We start from the raw sequence: 21369 nt of genomic DNA on the forward strand, positions 1-21369 counted from the left end.
CCAAAGCCAAAGGACACAACAAAACAATGACAGATACCACTGGAGTGACTGACACCCCACTGTGGCACCTGGATTTATCAGTGGTCTCCCATCCACCTTCTAACCAGGCTCAGACCTGCTTAGCTTCAGAGATCTAAGGCAATGAGAGGCTGGTATGACAGTTCAGACTGTAGTAAGACCCTAAAAACAAGTCTAAATATGATGTGCATACTTATACAACGATGAAAACACAGTCAATCATAAAAAATTTTTAAAAAAATGAAAAATACTCTAATTCCGAGGTAAGGCGTAAAATTTGAAAAATGTAATAGAATTTTTTTCTTAGATAAGGCTATCACAAGACCCTAATAACTAGTCTAATAATGATGTGCATACTTATACTGGGATAAAAATGCAGTAAGGAATGAAAAGTGAGAAAGAAATGACAAACACCCCAAAAAACGAGGAAAGGCTATAGCAAGGCAAAAAATTTTAAAAATTTTGATTTTTTTTTTTTTGATATATAGCTATCACAAGACCCTGAAAACTAGTCTAAATATGTTGTGAATACTTAAATGAGAACAAAAACACAGTCAAGCATGAAAAAAAAAAAAAAAAAAAATGAAAAACACCCTAATTCCGAGGTAAGGCTATAGTAAGGCATAAAATTTAAAAAATTTTAGAATTTTTTTTTATGTGATAAGGCTGTCACATTATTTTAAATACTAGTCTAAATATGATGTGCATACTTATAATGGGATAAAAATGCGGTAAGGCATGAAAAATGACAAAAAATGACAAACACCCCAAATACGAGGTAAGGCTATAGTAAGGCATAAAATTTGAAAAATTTAGATTTTTTTTTTTTTTGAGATAAGGCAATCACATCACAAGACCATAAAAACTAGTCTATATATTATAGGTGCATACTTATACGAGGATGAAAACAGTCAAGAATAAAAAATAAAAAAATAGATGAAAAACACCTTAATTCCGAGGTAAGGCTATAGTAAGGCATACATTTGAAAAAAATTAGAATTTTTTTTTTCTGAGACAAGGCTATCACAATTTTCTAAATACTAGTCTAAATATGATGTGCATACTTATACTGAGATAAAAATGCGGTAAGGCATGAAAAATGAAAAAATAAAATAAATAAACACCTCGAATACGAGGTCAGGCTATAGTGAGGCATAAAATTTAAAATAAATTTTAACATTTTTTTTCAAATAAGGCTATTACATCACCCTAAATACTAGTCTAAATATGATGTGCACACTTATACTGGGATGAAATGCAGTAAGGAATAAAAAATGAGAAAAAAAATGACAAATACCCCAAATCCGAAGTAATGCTATAGTAAGGCACAAAATTTGAAAAAATTCAGAAATTTTTTTCTGAGATAAGAGTATAACATCACCCTAAATACTAGTCTTATTATAATGTGCATACTTATACAACGATGAAAACACAGTCAAACATGAAAAAAAAAAAAAAAAATGAAAAACACCTTAATTCCGAAGTAAGGCTTTAGTATTGCATAAAAACTGAAAAAATTCAGATTTTTTTTTTCTGAGATAAGGCTGTCACATTATTTAAAATACTAGTCTATATATGATGTGCATACTAATACAAGGATGAAAACACAGTCAAGCATGAAAAAAAAAAAAAAAATGAAAAACAGCCTAATTCCGAAGTAAGGCTATAGTAAGGCATAAAAACTGAAAAAATTCAGAATTTTTTTTTCTGAGATAAGGCTATCACATCACCCTAAATAGTAGTCTAAATTTAATATGCATACTTAAACAGGAATAAAAATGCAGTAAGGCATGAAAAATTCGAAAAAAATGACAAACACCCCAAATACAAGGTAAGGCTATAGTGAGGCATAAATTTGAAAAATTTTAGAATTTTTTTTTTCTGCGATAAGGCTATCACATTATTCTAAATACTAGTCTAAATATGATGTGCATACTTATACTGAGATAAAAATGCGGTAAGGCATGAAAAAAAAAAAAAAAAAAAAAAAAAAGATAAACACCCCGAATACGAGGTCAGGCTATAGTAAGGCATAAAATTTGAAAAATTTAAAAAAAAAATTCTCAGATTAGGCTATCACATCACTCTAAATACTTGTCTAAATAAGATGTGCATACTTATACTGGGTTAAAAATGCAGTATGGCATGAAAAATGAGGAAAAAAATGAAAAAAATCACAATTTGAAAAAATTAGATTTTTTTTTAGATAAGGCTTTTACAAGACCCTAAATACTAGTCTATTTATGATGTGCATTCTTATCCAAGGATGAAAACAGTCAATAATGATAAAAAATAGATGAAAAACACCCTAATTCCGAGGTAAGGCTATAGTGAGGCATAAATTTGAAAAATTTTAGAATTTTTTTTTTCTGCGATAAGGCTATCACATTATTCTAAATACTAGTCTAAATATGATGTACATACTTATACTGGGATATATTGCAGTAAGGCATGAAAAATGAGAAAAAAATGACAAACACCCCGAATACGAGGGAAGGCTAGTAAGGCATAAAATTTGAAAAATTTAGATTTTTTTTTCCTGAGATTAGGCTATCACATCACCCTAAAAACTAGTCTCAATAAGAAATGCATACTTATACAGGGATAAAAATGCAGTAGGGCAATCAATTTGAAAAATTAAAAAAAAAAAAAATTCTGAGATAAGGCTATTTATCACAAGACCATAAAAACTAGTCTATATATGATGTGCATACTTATACGAGAATGAAAACAGTCAAGAATGAAAAATAAATAAATAAATGAAAAACACCCTTATTCCGAGGTAAGGCTATAGTAAGGCATAAAAATGTAAAAAATTCAGAATTTTTTTTTTCTGAGATAAGGCTATCACATCACCCTTAATACTAGTCTAAATATAATATGCATACTTAAACAGGGATAAAAATGCAGTAAGGCATGACAAATGAGAAAAAAAAAAAATTGATAAACACCCAGAATATGAGTAAGGCATAAAATTTGAAAAAAATAGATTTTTTTTCACCCTAAATACTAGTATAAATATAATGTGCACACTTATACTGGGATGAAATGCAGTATGGCATGAAAGTTGAGAAAAAAAATGAAAAATACCCCAAATCTGAGGTAAGGCAATAGTAAGGCATAAAATTTTAAAAATTTAGATTTATTTTTCCTGAGATTAGGCTATCACATCACTCTAAAAAGTAGTCTCAATATGATGTGCACACTTATACTGGGATATAATGCAGTAAGGCATGAAAAATGAGAAAAAAATGACAAACACCCCGAATACGAGGGAAGGCTATTGTAAGGCATAAAAACTGAAAAAATTCAGAATTTTTTTATTGAGATAAGGCTATCACATTATTTAAAATACTAGTCTAAATATGATGTGCATACTTATACAAGGATGAAAACACAGTCAAGCATGAAAAAAAAAAAAAAAAAAAAATGACAAACACCCCGAATACGAGGGAAGGCTATTGTAAGGCATAAAATGTAAAAAATTTTAGAATTTTTTTTTTATGTGATAAGGCTGTCATATTATTTTAAATACTAGTCTAAATATGATGTGCATACTTATACTGGGATAAAAATGCGGTAAGGCAAAAAAAAAAATGACAAAAAAAAAAAAAAAAATGAAAAATACCCCAAATACGAGGTAAGGCTGTAGTAAGGCATGAAATTTGAAAAATTTAGATTTTTTTTTTCCTCAGATTAGGCTATCACATCACTCTAAAAAGTAGTCTCAATATGATGTGCACACTTATACTGGGATATAATGCAGTAAGGCATGAAAAAACAAAAAAAAAAAAGAAAAATACCCTAATTCTGAGGTAAGGTTATAATAAGGCATAAAAATAAAAAATAAAATAAAATTTAATTTTTTTTTCTGAGATAAGACTATATATATGTGTGTGTGTGTGTGTGTGTGTGTGTGTGTGTGTGTGTGTGTGTATATAGCTTTGTAGTATCATAATGTTGCTGTAATCAGAGTCAGATATGTACTGTACTATGTTTCATTGTAGGTTGTCACAGGAAAGCAACCCCAACCTGTAGTGTCGTGTGGGTACTGGGTAGCAGCTGTGAGCCCCTCCTCCTGCACAGACACAGGATAATAGCAGTGGGTCTTACACTGCAATTGAATCAGAGCTTGGTTTGTGTCAACCACAGCTGCTCTTGTTACAGAGCAAAGAGGGAGGCAGACACAGAGGGGTGCAAGGGGCGGGTGGGGGGGGGGCGTAAAAAGACGACATAAAAGTACATTTACACATAGACCTATCACAGATAGATCTGACATAAGCACAGAACATGAGAAACAGAAGGATTTCACAGAGATATAGGGAGAAATGACACACACACACAGCAGACATATTCTGTGTGGTCTCCTGGTTACACCATGGGTGTGGCTCAGATGGTCGCTCCCTCTAATTCTGTCACTCACATCATCCTAATCTTTTGTTATCACAGGGGAGACTGGATTTAATGAGACATGATGGAGAAAAAGACATGGTATCGCCCACAAACAAGCCATGACCAAGCAGTTTTCTCCAACCTTCTTCTTTTTGCAGCAGTATTTATAAAAGCAGGGAGTAGTCTCGAGTCGTGAACATTTATCATTTACTTTCTTGTGGTTTTTACCCAAATTCTGACAGAGTTAAAAATAAACTATGGGTTGACTCACTTTTCATCTGGCAAACCAGACACAAGATTCCACAGTAAGATTTTTGGGCCGTTTTTTGTTAAATATAGTTGAATGTTCTTTTGGCTCCTGAGATGTTTATACAATAGTGGGCAGTTAATTTGAACATCTTGGGATCAATACTGTTTGTCATTTAAAGGTTTTCGTGTGAAACCAGCACAATAAACATTTGTGGTGACAGAAACCACAACTAAAGGTTAAAGGTTTCTCCATGTTTCTCTTGGGAGGTATTTGTTTTAGGCAATGACACCAATGTGACAAACACACTGTAAATAAACATCAAATAAAATATAAATAACTAAATGGGATGAAGAGTACATTTTCTGTCATTTTGTGTACTTTTTTTTGGCATTTTGTGCGTCTTTGGTGTCGTTTTGTATATGTGTTGTTGCTGGAGTCATTTTGTGTATTTTCTGAATATTTTTCGTGTGTTTTTGTTGTTACATTTCATATATTTTAATGTCATTTTGTGTATGTGTTTTGTTCTTTTGCCTATAATGTTGGGCTCCATACTCCTTCCAACTTCTTGAATTACAATTTTTTGTGGGTTTTATTTTTGGGACAACACAAAATTGAACGGAGGGCAGCATGTGGCCTGCATACCACCAGTTAGCGCTTCACAATTAATCAAATTTTAATCTTGATCACGATTTTGGTTGCCACAATTGAATTAATCTGATCGCCGGCAATATTTACATTTAAAATATGGGCTCTGCACTCTGTAATAGTGTATTTATTCTGTTAGTCTTTGGAAGATTTTAAATTCTTAAGTAATTTTTTTTTTTTTTTTTTTTTAGCGTAATTCTTATTTAATGCTTTGGTTTGCACTGTAAACTGTACAAATATTGTTGGTTTAAAAGTAGTGTAATAAAAACAGTTATTTTTCCCTAATATGATAAATAATTGTCATTACATTATAGATAAAAAATAATCATGCATGTTGCCCACTGCTGTTTGAAAGTATCAATTATTTTTACTGTTAACGTAATTCTGTGTGGAGCTCTCCACTATTTAACCAGGCAGTGACGGACGTTCTAATAGAATTAAAAAGGATCCTGTTAAGAAGAGTGTGGCTGCTGCTGCCATCAAAGGCAGGTGATTTCCCATGAGTCTCTCTGTCTCGCTCTGTCTTTTGGAGGCCATACCTCTCGTTCACTCAGTCACTGACAATTAGCCCAGGGGCCAGGGGCCAGGCGCCATGACTTTATCCACTAATGCTGATGAGAGGAGCACACAACCACAGGCCAGCAGATGGCAGCAGGTTTGCTTGGCTTCACTCAACCTTATAACCGTAACTTGGAGCAGGAAGACATTGATCCATTCTAAAACATGGACGACTGAACCCAGAGTTAGAAATCAATTTGTTGTGTTTGTTGACCAAAGATCATCGTCATAGTTTCCATCAACTACATTTAGTAAAGACAGTGTCCATTTGTACAGTTGCCATACGAACAATCCCCGGTGCTATTGGTACGTTTAACGAAGTACACGTACAAGCGTCTTTAGGTTAGAGTTAGGGTTAGGTTTAGGTTATAACCCAATATCACAACAATTTTTATGTTTAGGGTTAGGTTCACGATTACGTTTAGTTTTAGTCACGTGACCTAAACTGGCCAATGACTGTCCTATCATGTGACCTAAACTGGCCAATGAGGAGCACTGCGTACGAATAGAATGTCGTTATATTGATGCGGCATCCTTAGAAAAAGACTATGGCTAATTTAAAACAAAACTTTAATGTAAACCAAATGAAAATATATTTACATCAACTCGTAAAAACTAAACTATAATTTGGTCACATGGGACGAAATCCAATTAGAACTCATGTGATCATGTGGTCGTACACATTGATCACATGAAATCTGTCTGTATTTAAAAACATTAAAACCATATTTTGAGTAGTAGCTTTTGTTACTTACTGTTGAGCAACATAGATGTTTAAAATGAAACATTTCTGAAAATGTTTAATACCTAAATGCTACCTAAAAGAAGCTAATTGATGGCTAAAACTAAAGAACTTCATTTTAGCAAGAATTTTTTGTTGTCTTTTATTTGTACAACAAATGTTAAGTTGTTTTTACAAGTGCTATCACTGCTATAATTGCAATATGCAATTATAGCAGTGATAGAAAATCTCAGGAACTATTTATGCTAGTTTTAAGCTAACGAAATAATTGTTCCATTTCAAAAGCTAACAAAAATATCACTTTTCTGTATATTTGTCACCAAAATCTTCCCCGCAGCGAGTGGTGGCTTTATTACTTATTGTTTAGCAACATAAACGTTTAAAATGAAACATTTCTGTGAGTTTTATTACTTAAATGCTACCCCAAAAAAAGAATTAGCATGCTAAAGCTAAAGAACTTCATTAGCAAGATTTTTTGTATTTTAAATGTATTTATTTAGCAAAAATGTATTGTCGTCTTGTTTTCACCCTTGTATGATCTTGTAAATAACATGGAAATTGTAGAATAATAAATAATTTTGAAGGTGCATTTTTTATTGTATTGATTGTTGAATGAAATAAACAAAGATAGATAATCAATTTTAAGATACAAATTCAATATTTTGCAATTACATTACAAAAACATCAGAAATAACATAAATAAATGCAATTATGACTCACCAAACTCAACAGTCAGGTTTGTACATTTTTTATTCTCTACTTTGAATCAACGGAAGTGTATAAGTGAGTCATTTGAAGCTTCTGCTCACTACACCTCCCCACCCACCCCAACATCTTACTGTAGGATTGCCAAGTATCACAATATGGTTGAGTCAATATCAGGCGGCTTGCATCCTAATGAGTTCCGTCTCTTTTGAGATCTATATCCAGTCTACTCAGCATTTTGCGGCTCAGCGATGTAGGAGAAAGTGAATGGAACAGGCCTGTGAGGTCGTCCACTGTTCTCAAATGGTATTGACTTTTTCTATAGCAATAATAAAGGGACGAGAACAAAGAGAAAGACTGTAACCAAAGAGGTCGGCGGTGAAGAACTCATTTTCCTGAAATCTGCTGTTGTCAGTACGATCAGCCCAAAAAAAAAAAAAAAAATGTAAGTAATACAGTAACAAAGCCTTTAATTCTCAAGTGTCACTAAATAATGCATCAATATAGTGAGAGTGGGAGGAAGCATCAACACCATAACACACAATACCGTTTTCATCTGCCATTATAAAGTGTCTACAATAGAAAACCAACAATTTATTACATTTTGATTTAGTTTTCTAGTCATAGTCTTTTGACCAAAATGCAACTTAGCTTTTGTCAACATTTAGTCTGGACTATTTGAGTTATAGTCGTTTCAGTCAACTATGGTAAAAGACATTAAGATTTTAGTCAACTAAAACATAAAGCATAGGTTTTTATGCATTTTTTTTTAAATATATATATATATATATATATATATATATATATATATATTATATAAGCTCACTGCAGATCTAGCAACGCTGGATCACCGTATCATAATGACTACTGACCACCATCGCTGGAGGAACAGGACCCCATCAAATGCTCCCCCGCGACCGCCCACTACTCCCCCCCCCCAAGTTTTTCTTTCGGGGCCCCACAAAATTAGACCGAGACAACAAAGATACGCCAAAGGGTACAAAACGACACCCAAAATATGCAAATGAAGACAAAAAAATGAATAAAAAACTATCTTAATTAACTTCTTCTGTTTATTACAACATAAATGCATTGAAACAAACAGTGGACCAGTGAGAAAAAATAGCACTAAATATGTAAACCATCTTGAGATACGCGCCAACCACCATATGTGTAATATATACAATAATGCAAAAATGATTAGTAACATAATTGATAATGTTGATGAAAAAAATTTGCATTGACGCATCGTTTAATGTTGTAAACTTATGATAAAATCAGGCCGGCTGCCGCTTTTCTGCTTCATTTTTGCTGCAGTACCATACGTGAACTGCTGGGTGCAGTGTCGCTTCACCATTTACATTGTGAAGAAGAATTGTGCCACAAAAGAAGAACCAACCTAAAGTCTCAAAGGTTGTGGACCATTTCACTGAAAATTTATACTACACACCTGAGGTAGAACTAACAACTGTGACATTAAACTAACAGTAATATGTTAGAATCAAAGCAGCAGAAAACCATTTTATATATAAATGTATATTCAAATTTGGGAAAACTGTAAACTGTAAAACTTTTGACCACTCGGGGGTCCACTCCCACGCAAACTCCGCGTTCACAAGAAACAACCCAACTTAGATCATATTTTTTCTCAACTAAAACTTTAATGTGTCATCATTACTGAGGTTCTGAGTGTAACTTCTACTTCTCACTACCCTCTGATGTCCCATCAATAATCTCTCCCTCTCTTTTTCCACCTTTCACCAACTCCCTTTGCCTCCTGCAGGCATCCATGCAGGCCGCACACAGCGAGTCGTCCTCCACCAGGTGAAATCTCTCTGCAATCACAACAGCTTTGTGGATGAGCTCGTCCTCGGTAGGGATGGGGTTCCTATCCAGGTTTACGCTCTCCAGTTTCTTCAGCTCGGCGATGCAGCTGGGGACTTGTGTGAAGTTGTTGTCGGAAAGGCCGAGTATGCGCAGCTCCTTCAGTGAGCGGAAGGATGGAGGGAGGCGTTCCAGCTGGTTGACTCCCAGTTGGAGGGTGTGTAGTTTGCCCAGCTGGCTCAGCTCACTGGGCAGACTGGTCAGACGGTTGTCGCACAGGTTCAACACCTTCAGCATATTCAGGCTGCCGATGCATGCTGGGAGCTGATCCAGCTGGGACACAAGGAGAGACATGGACACGTATCTGTTACGGTACTCTGTCACATTATGAAACTTTTACACATGTTTTGTAACTCGAAAACCAACAGGGTATAATTAAGGCAGTACAGTTGCCGTATCAATATATCGACATTTTATCTGTACGCAGCGCCCCTCATTGGCCAGTTTAGGTCATGTGTTATGGGTTAAATGCAGAGGACAAATTCCATTAATGTAATAACATTACATGGCCAATTAAAGGCAGAAGCCCCGATTTGATTTGATTTGATGTCAGGCATTGGTCAAACTTAACCGTAAACCTAACACTAAAAATTGTTGCGATATAGGGTCATAACCCAACCCTAACTCTAAACCTAAACCTAAACCTAACCCTAAGACGCTACGTACGTGTACTTCGGTAAACGTACCAATAGCACAGAGGGTTGTCTGTACGGCAACTGTACAAATAGACACTTTCTATAATTAATGATCCAAAACAGAAATGGGTAACTTTTATCAAAGTGGGAGCCACAAAAATGTGATTGGCTGATCTGAGGGCCACATTATCAACATTCATGTCAACATTTAGAATAATGACCAATCAGAGCATTAACATGTTATAGAAATGGCAGTGTTTACATGTATCAAAGAAGAAACCTGAAAACCAGGTTTTCAAGTGAAAATACACACAGATAGGAAACATGTATATATTATTATTATTATATAGGTCTACAAGGTATACAGGTCTGATAGACATAGACATTAATAGTTAAACATAATTTAGATAAACAACAACAATAAGTTAAACATGGTTTAATAATTATTTAGAATTAGAAATTTATACTAAATGGGGTGTGGGGTAGCTCACATGGCGAGAGAGACAGGGCGACAGGGGAGGGCGTTTAAGGGAAAGACACTGACGCGGGCAAGTGGTTATGAGGTTAATAATAATAATAATAATAATAATAATAATAATAATAATAATAATAATAATAATAACTTATTATTATTATTATTATATAAAAATCTCATAATTGTTATATATTTTAAAGCTTGGTTAATGGAAAAAACAGTATTGGACATTGTGACTGCTTTTAAAATTGCATGTTTCCTTTTACACTTTTCTATTTTTTAAATTTTGTTGTCGAATCTGTTTGCAATACTTCCTTAAATAAGCGATTTTAAATCTGTTTTTTTCACCAGGTTAAATAAAGGGTACAACAATAAATATCTGTCAAAATCTCACCTTAACCCTCATAACTCCCACTAACTTACGTATTGTCATCGTTTGATGGTTTGGAAAATACTCGTATAGAGTATGTGTATGTATGTTTATGCGTCAGTATTCCCCACTCTATGTCTATCAGACCTGTGGATCTTTCTGCTTATAATCTCCTACAATGTGAAAAACAAAAGAGGAACGTATATTCTTCTGAACACACTCACATAGTTGCTGTGCAGATCCAAAACCGAGAGGCTTGTGAAGAACTCAATGAAATTTGGGATCTTTTTGATCAAGTTCCTGCTCAGATCCAATTCATCTATGGTACCCAGTTTCTCGATGCACTTTGGCACCGTGGATGTTCCTTTAAGACTCAGGTCCAGACGCTGTTTGCCACCTTCGGTCGACTTCAGACAGTTCTGAGCAGTTTTGAAATTGATGGCCTTGCCTTTAGGCTCTTTGTCTTTCTTTCCTTTAGCCATGGTGCTGGAGGGAGACAGTAACACACAATGACAACAAGGTTGACATTAGAACCACAACTGTGTGTTTGTGTAAACCCCAACACCCCAAAGTAGTGACAGCAAACAGAAAACTGAAGAAAACAACAGCAGAAATACATGAAACTACTCCCAAAGCACAAAATGACACACAAAACAACAACAAAATAACCAGAATGACAGACAACCATATAAAAAGACAACAAAAATAATAATAATAATTGGAGAAAAACATACAAATGATGACAAAAACACACAAAATGACTCATGACACACAAAACAACGACAAAAAGCACACAGGAAGAGAGAAAAACACAGATGTACAAACAACAAACACACATAAAATGAAAAAAAATATATATATATATATATATATATGGAAATGACAAGAAAACACAAAAATAGGATGGCAGGAAATGAACAAAATGAGAAAAAATAAAACTTTTTTCTTTGTTGTAATATTGCTCAGATTGGTCATTATTATTAGTAGGTGATTTGTTTTTTTAAATTTTAAATCTTGTGAGGAAACATGTTTCCCTGTACAATGAAATTCTTATTTTGCTGTCTACACTGGATGCCACAAAGAAAAAACAAACACATTTAAAACAAAAAACAAACCAAGACAAAAATATATATAAGAAGAATAATTATAATAATTTAAAAAGTAATAAAAATATACATGTACAAAGTAGAAAATATAGACAAATCGAATACAAAGTGTATTGTGCAGTGGGATGATTATCACTGAATATGTAAACAAATGTACAATATTATAAAAAAATAAAAAAATAAATTAAAAAAAAGCAGTATTTGTTTAACTTGATTCGGGAATTTAGCTGAAATAGTCATTATTAAAGTTTACAATATTACAAGAAACTCCCTTTGGTCACAAACATTACTCACTGAGGACATCTGCTGGTCAATATTTACGGGGCGTTTTAATCATTTTAGACTTACTTTATTTGTTCCTGGATGTCCTTTGTGCAGTCACTGGTGTAGAGTCTGCGCAGTTACCATAGTTACCTGTTGCCATTGTGGCACAAAGCGGAAGTAGTACAACTAGTGACGTGACGTTCCGTATCGAGGCTTTGAAGCGTGTGACGAGTAATCCAGGCGGTGCGTGACGTATGCCGTATCGTGCAAAAGACTCGCCGGTTGGCCACGCCCTACAACTGGTTCATGAAATGAGTCGGTGCGCGTTTCAAAATAAATGTGACAGTTGCAATGCAATTTATCTTTTGCTCTTTTTAATAATATTAAACAATTAATAGAATTATTATTTTGTTCATATGTATATAGGTAGCTTATATTATAATTTGCATATGGATAGTATATAATGAATGAATGTATGTATATAATGTATGCTTTCATACATATGTATGTATATGTGAGTAGCTTATTAATAAATTGATTAAACTGGGGTAGGATTAAATAAGTCAGACTTCATCCTACTCCTTTTTTTCAATGTGTAAATGTTTTTTTTTTTTTAATTTTAGTTTGTGTTTTTGACTTGTTTTGGAAACGAACTTGTTTTTGTGACATTCCTTTTATTTTATATTTGTTGTTATTGTTTTTACATGTTCAAAAATAAATGAATTAAATCAAATCAAGTGTATGTTGTGTGCCAGGGGAGTTGGGGTACTTACAACAACAGACTTTTATTTATTTATTTATTTATTTATTTTTGTGCTCAAGGCGCGTCCATGTGTGTTTAATAGTAAATCAAAACTAAACTCTTTGCACAAGTTCACTCATTAAATGACGTATTATTGACCTTTATTTACGGCTACTTATAAAATGCACCACCAGCTTTAATATGAAGTCCTGTTAGTGTTAGTAGTTAGTTGAAGAGTCGTCTTACCTCTCTACACCAGCAGTTATGGCTGTTGTTTACATCTGTTTCCTAGGCAACCCGTGGCTGCTTTACGGCACACCGTGGGAAAGCTGGACTTTTAAAACGTTTTCAGGATTTATTTTTTAAACTTCAGAACTTACTTTACAACCCGCATACAGACCAGGATTTAGACACTTAAAACAAGGGTAATTTTAAACTGCACTGGTTTTAAAGCTTTTGCATGTAAACAAGAGTATGTAAAAATGTTTAACTTTTTATATATGACATTTCTTTAAAGAAATATTTACATGACAACAGTATTGAGCATATTGTCACTATTGATAGAGATTAATAATAAAAAAAAAAAAAAAAAAAAACATTGGAAATTAAATAAAATAAAACAAACAAATAAAACAAATGTTTAAAAAAAAAAAAAGGGGGGGGGGGGCGGGGTGGTACCTTCAGATGAATTATAGTTCTAAGTGCTATGATAGTCAGAGTGTTGGTCCACACACACCACACGTTCTTATTGATTTTAAACAATTGAATGTTTTATCATGTAAATCACATTGAGGTCCCTTGTGTATAAATTTGCCTTGCCTTGTCTTTTGGAGTAATTGTGTGCGTTTACTTTGTGGGCCACACAAAATTAAGCAGTTGCCCATGTCTGTTTTAAGAATGTTAATGTATAAACAACTTTTTTTTTAATTTTTTTATATGAATAAGAAACTAAATATAAAGATTTACATTTTTTTTTTTTGGGGGGGGTGGGGGGGGGGGCGTTTATGGCCACTGAAACAAAATGAATATGTCACCTCTGTGTAAAACTCTTCTAATAAATACACATTTATTAATAGTTCATCCAGTAAACCTGACAGATTAATTGTGACACCATACAACCAAATGATCACATTGAATTCTGATCATTGTTTGTAATGATTTGCTGAACTTGTTTCCTGATCCCTGACATGAGATCACACACTGACACACTCATCTCATGACAATGCCATCACACAGCTGTGAGTGACATGACCAAAATATCACCAACCAACTAGTGTGAAGGGAAAAAACGCCACACATTATCAGTAGCAGCATCTGACCAGGAGGGGGAGCTATAGTTGTTCAAATCTGTTCTCATGTCAGCTTTAAACCCAGTTTCGAATGAGCTCCAGACTCAATGTAAAGATCTTCATATTATACCATATATTTAAAAGCTGAAAGCATTATGTGGATCAGTTACCATAGTGATTTAAACACAGTTAATTGATATGCTGCAGCATGAATGCTAAACAATGAGAGTTTGTGAGACATTTAAATATGTGCTTTATTGAAAAAAATATTCATCCTAACAATAAAACCCTTATTTAATCTTCCCAATTCACCATAGGAGGCTAATAGTTGTATCTAGAAGTAGGTCTAGTCACAGAAACACTAACTTCATTTATTGAAACCATCCCCTTAACCCACCAAACACCCAACGTCATTTAGACGTTCTTTTCTGGGCTAAATCTGGTTGGTCCGCCTTAGCCTGAATGTAGCCCAAAAATAATCAATGAAATTGTTAATTTTTTTTTTTTTTGACTGTCAAAATTAGTCCAAAGTTGTACCAATAAAGTTGTGGAAATAAGGGTATTATTGGACCGTCTAACGTAGTCCATTTAGACCCCTTTTTTAGTCATTGAAATTGTTGGGTTTTTTTGACAATCAAAATTGGTTAAAATTTAGCCCCAATATAGTCGTTAAAATTTAGTTGTCATTGGATCGTCCAAGTTGGTCCGTATTTAGCACATTTGGTCCAGGTGTAGCCCAAAAAGAGTAATTGGAAATAGGACTTTTCATTTGAGGTAAATAGCTGAACAGTTTTAACCTTTTTATTTGGGCTAATTTGGACCAAATTAGAAGATAATGTTCTGTAACAACATCAAACATAACAGCCACAAAATACAAATCTGAATTCATATTGAGTACATAGCACTACAACCAGAACGACAGTTTTTCACCTTTCACTTTTCAAACATGTTTAGACTATTATGAGATGTCTTTATTTAGACAAATTTTCATCGACCAGAAAACGTATGGCAAAGATGTCTTTTCAATGTTTCGATGTCTTTTCTAACATATTTTGCCAGGTGGGAAGAGTTTTATCAATGGGAAGTGGGAACAGTATAAATTTCTCTCAATGCGTACACAATAAAAAAAAGAGCAAGTGATAGCAAACTACATTCGCTAGAGAACAAAACAAAAAGCAAAGTAAGGTCGCAAAGGAAATTGAAAAACCTATGTAAAAGGTTGAAGAACAAAGGCAAGCTAGCTTACTTAGCACTGTGCTAGCATGTTGGCTAAAGGCTATTCACTGCTAATCTTAGTGATGCTAACATTTTACATAAAAACTTAAAATCTTTTTTGCCAGTAAAAAGAAGAAAATGTACTGTTCTTACAGTAAAATGAATTTTGAACTATAGATGCTAGTTATGTAAAGCATTGTGGAAATTAGCTATCTGTTTTAAGGTGCAGTGTCCTACAACAAGTGTCCAAATATACACTTTTCATGGCGTCATGTTTTCCACTTCCCCTTAAATATGTGTGCGTAGGTCAGTTTCATTGAGAAAAGGGAAACAATTTTATAAAAACTTGAGAATGCATGAGAAGTTCCTGAAAAGTTCCTTCCCTGTCCCCGTCAGACACATTAGTTCAGCCATGAACATGAGATCCCTTTTCTGTCTTATAGTATGAAACTACAGAAAATTAGCCCTTTATTGTCGAGATGAGTGGAAGCCTAGCTAACAAGATTTGCTTAGCTAAAGCTGGCACCAGAAATACATAGGTTATCATATTTTTATCTTTGCTTTGATGAATGGGAGGATATACAAAGGTCTAACCAGGAATGAGAGTTCAAAGGGCTCCTTTCCTTTTAGTAAATGTTTTGTCCTTTTCTTTTTTTTCACAGAAAAGCTCAACATGGTCATGGAAAAATGACCAACACCAGATTTGGTGAGAAATAGCTTAATAAATGATAAGGCCAAGATGAAATAGTTTGAACATAAATTAGGCCTAGGCATAGTGCACAAGATCTTTATGGGGACTTTCAGGTACATATTGAGGCCAATGTGGGCAAAGGTCCATCCGAAGTTGTTATGAAATGTGCAATCCGGATCCTTTTGAGTCCTCGGTAATTGCGGACCCAACCCGACACATAACTGAGTCAAATTTAATAAAGATTGGTTAATTATGAACGGACATATTCATTTTGGAAATTTGATCCAGAATCAGAATGTTGATCCCTTTCAAAATGTAATGGAATCTTCCATGGAGCAAGGTCTATCTTTGGTAAAATTTTTTGCCAAAATCTGTTAAATACTTTTGACGTAATCCTGCTAATACGCAAATTGGTAAAAAGAAACGCCGGTAAAAGAGGTATATACTCGTGCTAATGCTAACGATGCTAACAACAGAGCAGTGTAGACATTATTGGTCTAACCTTTTGTGGTAGTTTCGTCTGATTATTCCTCCAATTCTGTTGCAGGTCTATTCCACAGAACTTTCATACATATATTAATCTTTATTGACAGCTGCTTTAGTAAGACCACAGTCTCTGTAGTAAACGCATTAGCAACTTTTGGCAATCTTTGGCTTCATAAAATTCCCCATGTTGAACTTTGCTGTGTTCCCCCCACACTAAAAAGCTGCTGTAGTATGACCTAGGGCAGGCTATTTATTTTAAGGGACAGTTTCTCATTAGTCGTGCTTTGCACACTTTGCAGCGTGAGTCTTGGCAGTGACAGTCACCCGCACTGTAGACTGCCTGTGTACAACATTCAAACTGCTAAACTAAGATTAGACCCAAAATATTTAAAGGTGTATGCTAATACACCTAATTTTGCTCACATTTTCAAGTAAAGTAAAGTGTGCTATGAGAACTATCCCAGCAGACCTGGCTCAAAGCACAACTTAGCTAGGGTGACCAATCTTTTCATTTCCAAAAAAGAGGACACTTGGGCCGACTTCGTCATACTCAAAGTACTCGTCGTTTTCCTCAATCTACCTAGTAACGGCACAATACAATATAGTAGATAATGAATGATAATGAAGTTGTTATTGTTCATAAGGTTTAAAAAATAATTTGTCTCTTTATAACAAAGACTTAAAACAAGATGACTGAAGTCAATCACCTTCAATATGCATTATAACAATATGTTCTTGAAAAATCTCATGGCGCTATACCGTAAAATCTCTCAATCATTAAAACAATGAGAAACATCATGCCACTCTATGCATACGCAGCGCCCCCCATTGGTCAGTTTGGATCATGTGATTGGTGCCCCACGTGACTTAAAATTCCATCAGTTGTATTTTAGCTCATATTTATTTCTTAGCTACCCCGCTTTTATTTTTGCCTTATCCCTAACCTTAATCCTATCCCTATCCCTAACCCTATCCCTATCCCTAACCTTAATCCTATCCCTATCCCTAACCTTAATCCTATCCCTATCCCAAACCCTAAAATGTTTATTTTTGTCGGATATGTATTTTTGAAGGGGGAATTTGCCGTGTTAAATATGCTAAAATGAAAATGCAAAAAGTGGGATTCAAACCCACGTTCCCAGAAGGAAGAATCCTTGACTGCGGCACCTCAGACCACTCAGCCATCCTGACATGGTGAAAACATAGGCACATTACACTTATGTAGAAAAGGTTCGGAAACGCACGCGTAGATCCGGGGGCTATGGGTAGGTTTTACGTATCTCTAGACACTTGAAAAAAAAATGTCCATGGAGGTTTTATCATCCAGGAGGCTCTTCCTGTAACATTTTTCAATTAAATCCATTAGTTTAACCACACAGGATGTGTAGCTTGCACACTGTGTTTACTGCGCTGTGTCTTTCTATGAGCACATATGATGGCATGCGTTGTAGAAACCTAAAACAGGATCATGGTTTAACAACATGTTTGAATTACTGGTGACATCAGTTGTTTAACCTTTCAGGGAAATTTATAGGCAGAAACCCTCACATCAGTCTGATTTCTTAACCTACATCAACAGTTTTTCTTTAAACATCTTCACTAATTGCTTCCTTATTCCTATGTTCATTTCCCTTTCAACAAACCTATACCCCCTGAACCAATTCAGGCACTGTTTTCCTAACTCGTATTATTTCACTGCTGTTGTTCTTGCATGTGAGCCATATTTCCGAAGTATCTGTTTTGTTTTGTTTTTTTTAAAGTAATTTGAAGGCGTCAGGTAATCCAACAGTAGCATTTAACTCTTGCCTTATTATAGCTTCTTTCACCACCACAGTTCTATCTGTGGTGGTTAAAGTAGCTTCAAGCTAGCTAGCTAAGCAGGCTAGCCTTGGTTTAAAAAAACAAAAACAAAACATACATAGCAGAATCTTGGAGTTGCCCGTCTGATACTTATACCCTCTTTAGATGTTGGCAATGTTAAAAAAAAATACCACACTGTAACATTGTCACAATGGATAGTCGATATGTGTTTGCTAAAATGCTAAACCTTTAGCAATGATATTACATTGAATTGCTTATCTGCTTCTACAGTCCAAAACATGTTTATTTGAATCTCTGTGTCATATTTATTTTCGCTCAAGGGCAAAACATGGAGCAGTTTGATATCAAGCGGACAACAGATTATTAGGGTTAAAACCGACATTTCCAACATTACGGTGCCCTAGTTTGTATTTCCATGTATAAATTATGTACGGCACAGACAAGCAACAAGTAAATGATACATACTATGTATGGCACCGACAAGTGACAGATTCATTTTGAAATTTCTTGAGTTTAGCCTCATTTGTTACATAATTTTGTATGAGTTGTTTGTGAGAAATTTGTCAAAAAATTCAGAATTCTTTCGACAATTTGTCACTACATTTCTGCGATATAGGCGCTTAATGATAGAAAGCTCCTGCTCTCTGGCGTTTTATTTTCACATGAGGGCCGACTTGAATGCTCTAAAGGGCCAGATTTAGCCCCTGGACCTTGGGTTTGACACTGGGCTATTATAATGTGTATGGTTGTCCGTGTAAGTACGTATGTTCGAAGCTATCAAAAACAACTATAACAAAAGAAAAAACTGTACCATTAGCAACAATGACTGGCTACGCACGTAAGTAGCTACACAAATATTTTCATCATTATTATCTTTTTTCATGAATTTGAAATGTACAGACTGAAGACGAGTGAAAAACAGTGGAATGTTGATACACGTGGAGGTCAGTGGTGAGCAGAAAAAAGTGGGAAACAGAGAGAGGAGCAGAAATGAGAGACACAAACACACATGGTTTGAGTTAGAGTCGAGTCACATTCAGGACATCGTGGTTTGGAAGAAACCTTACATTTCACAGTCTACGGGCTAAACTCAAACCCACCCCCGAAGGGTCATTTACAGTCGAAAACAATGGAAACTTGGAAGACAAAAAAAAATACTCCAGTGGTTTACAATATAGTGCAGTATTCAGTCTGAAGAACACAACAAGGAGAAACATGTAGCCACCAGCTATCTTAGTGTGTTTCTGTTGACCTGCAGAAATCAGTAACAATCTACAGCAGAGGTGGAAAACTCATTTTAGTTGAGGGACCAAATACAGACCAGTTTGATAACCAGTGGGTCACAGGTTTTATGTGGGAAAACAAACGATTTCAACATTCATTTGCCCTTTCCCAGTTATAAATTAGATATACAGAATGGAAGGCATCAACAATATCAAAGCAATAAGTGACGGATACTTAAACATTTTCTTTTGACCAAATTTTATTTAATTTGGGGAGATTTTATGGAATAATTTGAAAAAAATTGCCGGATTTTGGAAAAATGTTGAGTTCTTTCAACAACAATTTACAACTGAATTATTTGGTAATTTACACAATGATTTATGTTTTCTCTGTCATTTTCACTTTCTCCTGTGGGCTGAATTGGATGCTTTAAAGGGCCGGATTTGGCCCCCGGGCCTTGACACATAAATATTCTTTAGATCATTTCCTATACTGCAGAAATATTGGTCAGTAAACATTATAGGAGCATAGGGCAGCCAATAGCATCAGGATCCAGCCTCGGAGCGGAAGCCCCTGATGGGGGCACAAGCCTCTGGCTGGACAGATGTGTCCCTGACGTGACAGCGGAAGCTTCTTTTAATTGCGACAAACCTCGAATTTAGCTGAATTTATCTGTGTCTTCCGTAGGGCTGTGGGAACGTAGGGCCTAATTTTCTGTTGGACCAATGGGTTGTGGGAACCTAGGGCTGTGGGACCAATGGGTTGTGGGAAATTAGGGCTGTTGGACCAATGGGTTGTGGGACCAATGGGTTGTGGGAACCTAGGGCTGCGGGACCAATGGGTTGTGGGACCATAGGGCTGTGGGACCAATGGGTTGTGGGAAATTAGGGCTGTTGGACCAATGGGTTGTGGGACCAATGGGTTGTGGGAACCTAGGGCTGCGGGACCAATGGGTTGTGGGACCATAGGGCTGTGGGAACCTAGGCCTGGGGGACCAATGGGTTGTGGGACCAATGGGTTGTGGGACCATAGGGCTGTGGGACCAATGGGTTGTGGGACCATAGGGCTGTTGGACCAATGGGTTGTGGGAACATAGGGTTGTGGGAACATAGGGCTGACCCCGGTATGTCCATATGACTGAACTTCAAAGACAAAAAAGTGTTTCAGGAAAAGATCTGGTGCCTTATTTTTTTATTTTCCTGGTGTGTCCAATGGCTTAGTGGACTGTATCCCTCATTTTTCAAACATAAGCATAAAACTGTGACATAAACTGTCACAGGCACTTATCTGAAGCAGCCCAAACTCAGGTCTTTGTCTGTTCCCTCGAGAACCAGACGTCACAGTTGTTAGCAGCCATTTGGATTAGCACAATATGCCTTTCTGCATGACTCGGTTGGTGTTTAGCATTCAGGGAACTCCACCCTTGTATGTATATGTATATGCAACAGTGTGTGTTTCAAACAGCCCATTAAGTTGATGTTGGCACCAGATGAAAGGGATTTCCTGGTTCGGGGGCTAAATGCTGCTCCAAGTCAACGTAATGAGTTGTCTGACAATAAATACTGAACTTAATGCAGATGTAAGGCAAATATTGCAGAGATACAGGAAATTAAATACTTAATTATTGACTCTGGGAATATATGGAATAAAAAAAAAGTTTGAATATATAGGTCTGAATGAATAAACATATATAGAAACTTTTTTTTTTTTTTTTTTTTTTAATTTTTTTTAATTTTTATTTTATTCAGTTTATTTCCGACATGGTTACATTCACTTTTTTTTTTTTTTTTTTTTTTTCTTTTTTTGTACATGCCGAAAAAGGAGACGAGAGAAGCAGTTTGCTTATCCGGGTCCCGT

At 35.2% G+C, this 21369-nt stretch overlaps 1 protein-coding gene across 2 annotated transcripts; it reads right to left on the reverse strand.

Annotated features, from left to right (window-relative positions):
- Window positions 1-8964: 8964 nt before the first annotated feature.
- Window positions 8965-12313, reverse strand: lrrc18b (leucine rich repeat containing 18b). Of its 2 annotated transcripts, none has more exons than XM_028476777.1 (3): window positions 12129-12313; window positions 10899-11266; window positions 8965-9467 (listed from the first exon to the last, which is right to left on the reverse strand). In XM_028476777.1, the coding sequence occupies exons 2-3, from the start codon at window positions 11154-11156 to the stop codon at window positions 9009-9011; spliced, it is 717 nt and encodes a 238-aa protein (XP_028332578.1). In that variant the 5' UTR covers window positions 11157-11266; window positions 12129-12313; the 3' UTR covers window positions 8965-9008. The 2 variants fall into 2 exon arrangements, with proteins under 2 accessions (XP_028332578.1, XP_028332577.1); XM_028476776.1 differs by having other exon boundaries at window positions 8968-9467; window positions 10899-11160; window positions 12129-12310.
- Window positions 12314-21369: the final 9056 nt, after the last annotated feature.

This window comes from Gouania willdenowi, chromosome 19 (assembly GCF_900634775.1).
Source record: "Gouania willdenowi chromosome 19, fGouWil2.1, whole genome shotgun sequence".
Taxonomy (NCBI): domain Eukaryota; kingdom Metazoa; phylum Chordata; class Actinopteri; order Blenniiformes; family Gobiesocidae; genus Gouania; species Gouania willdenowi.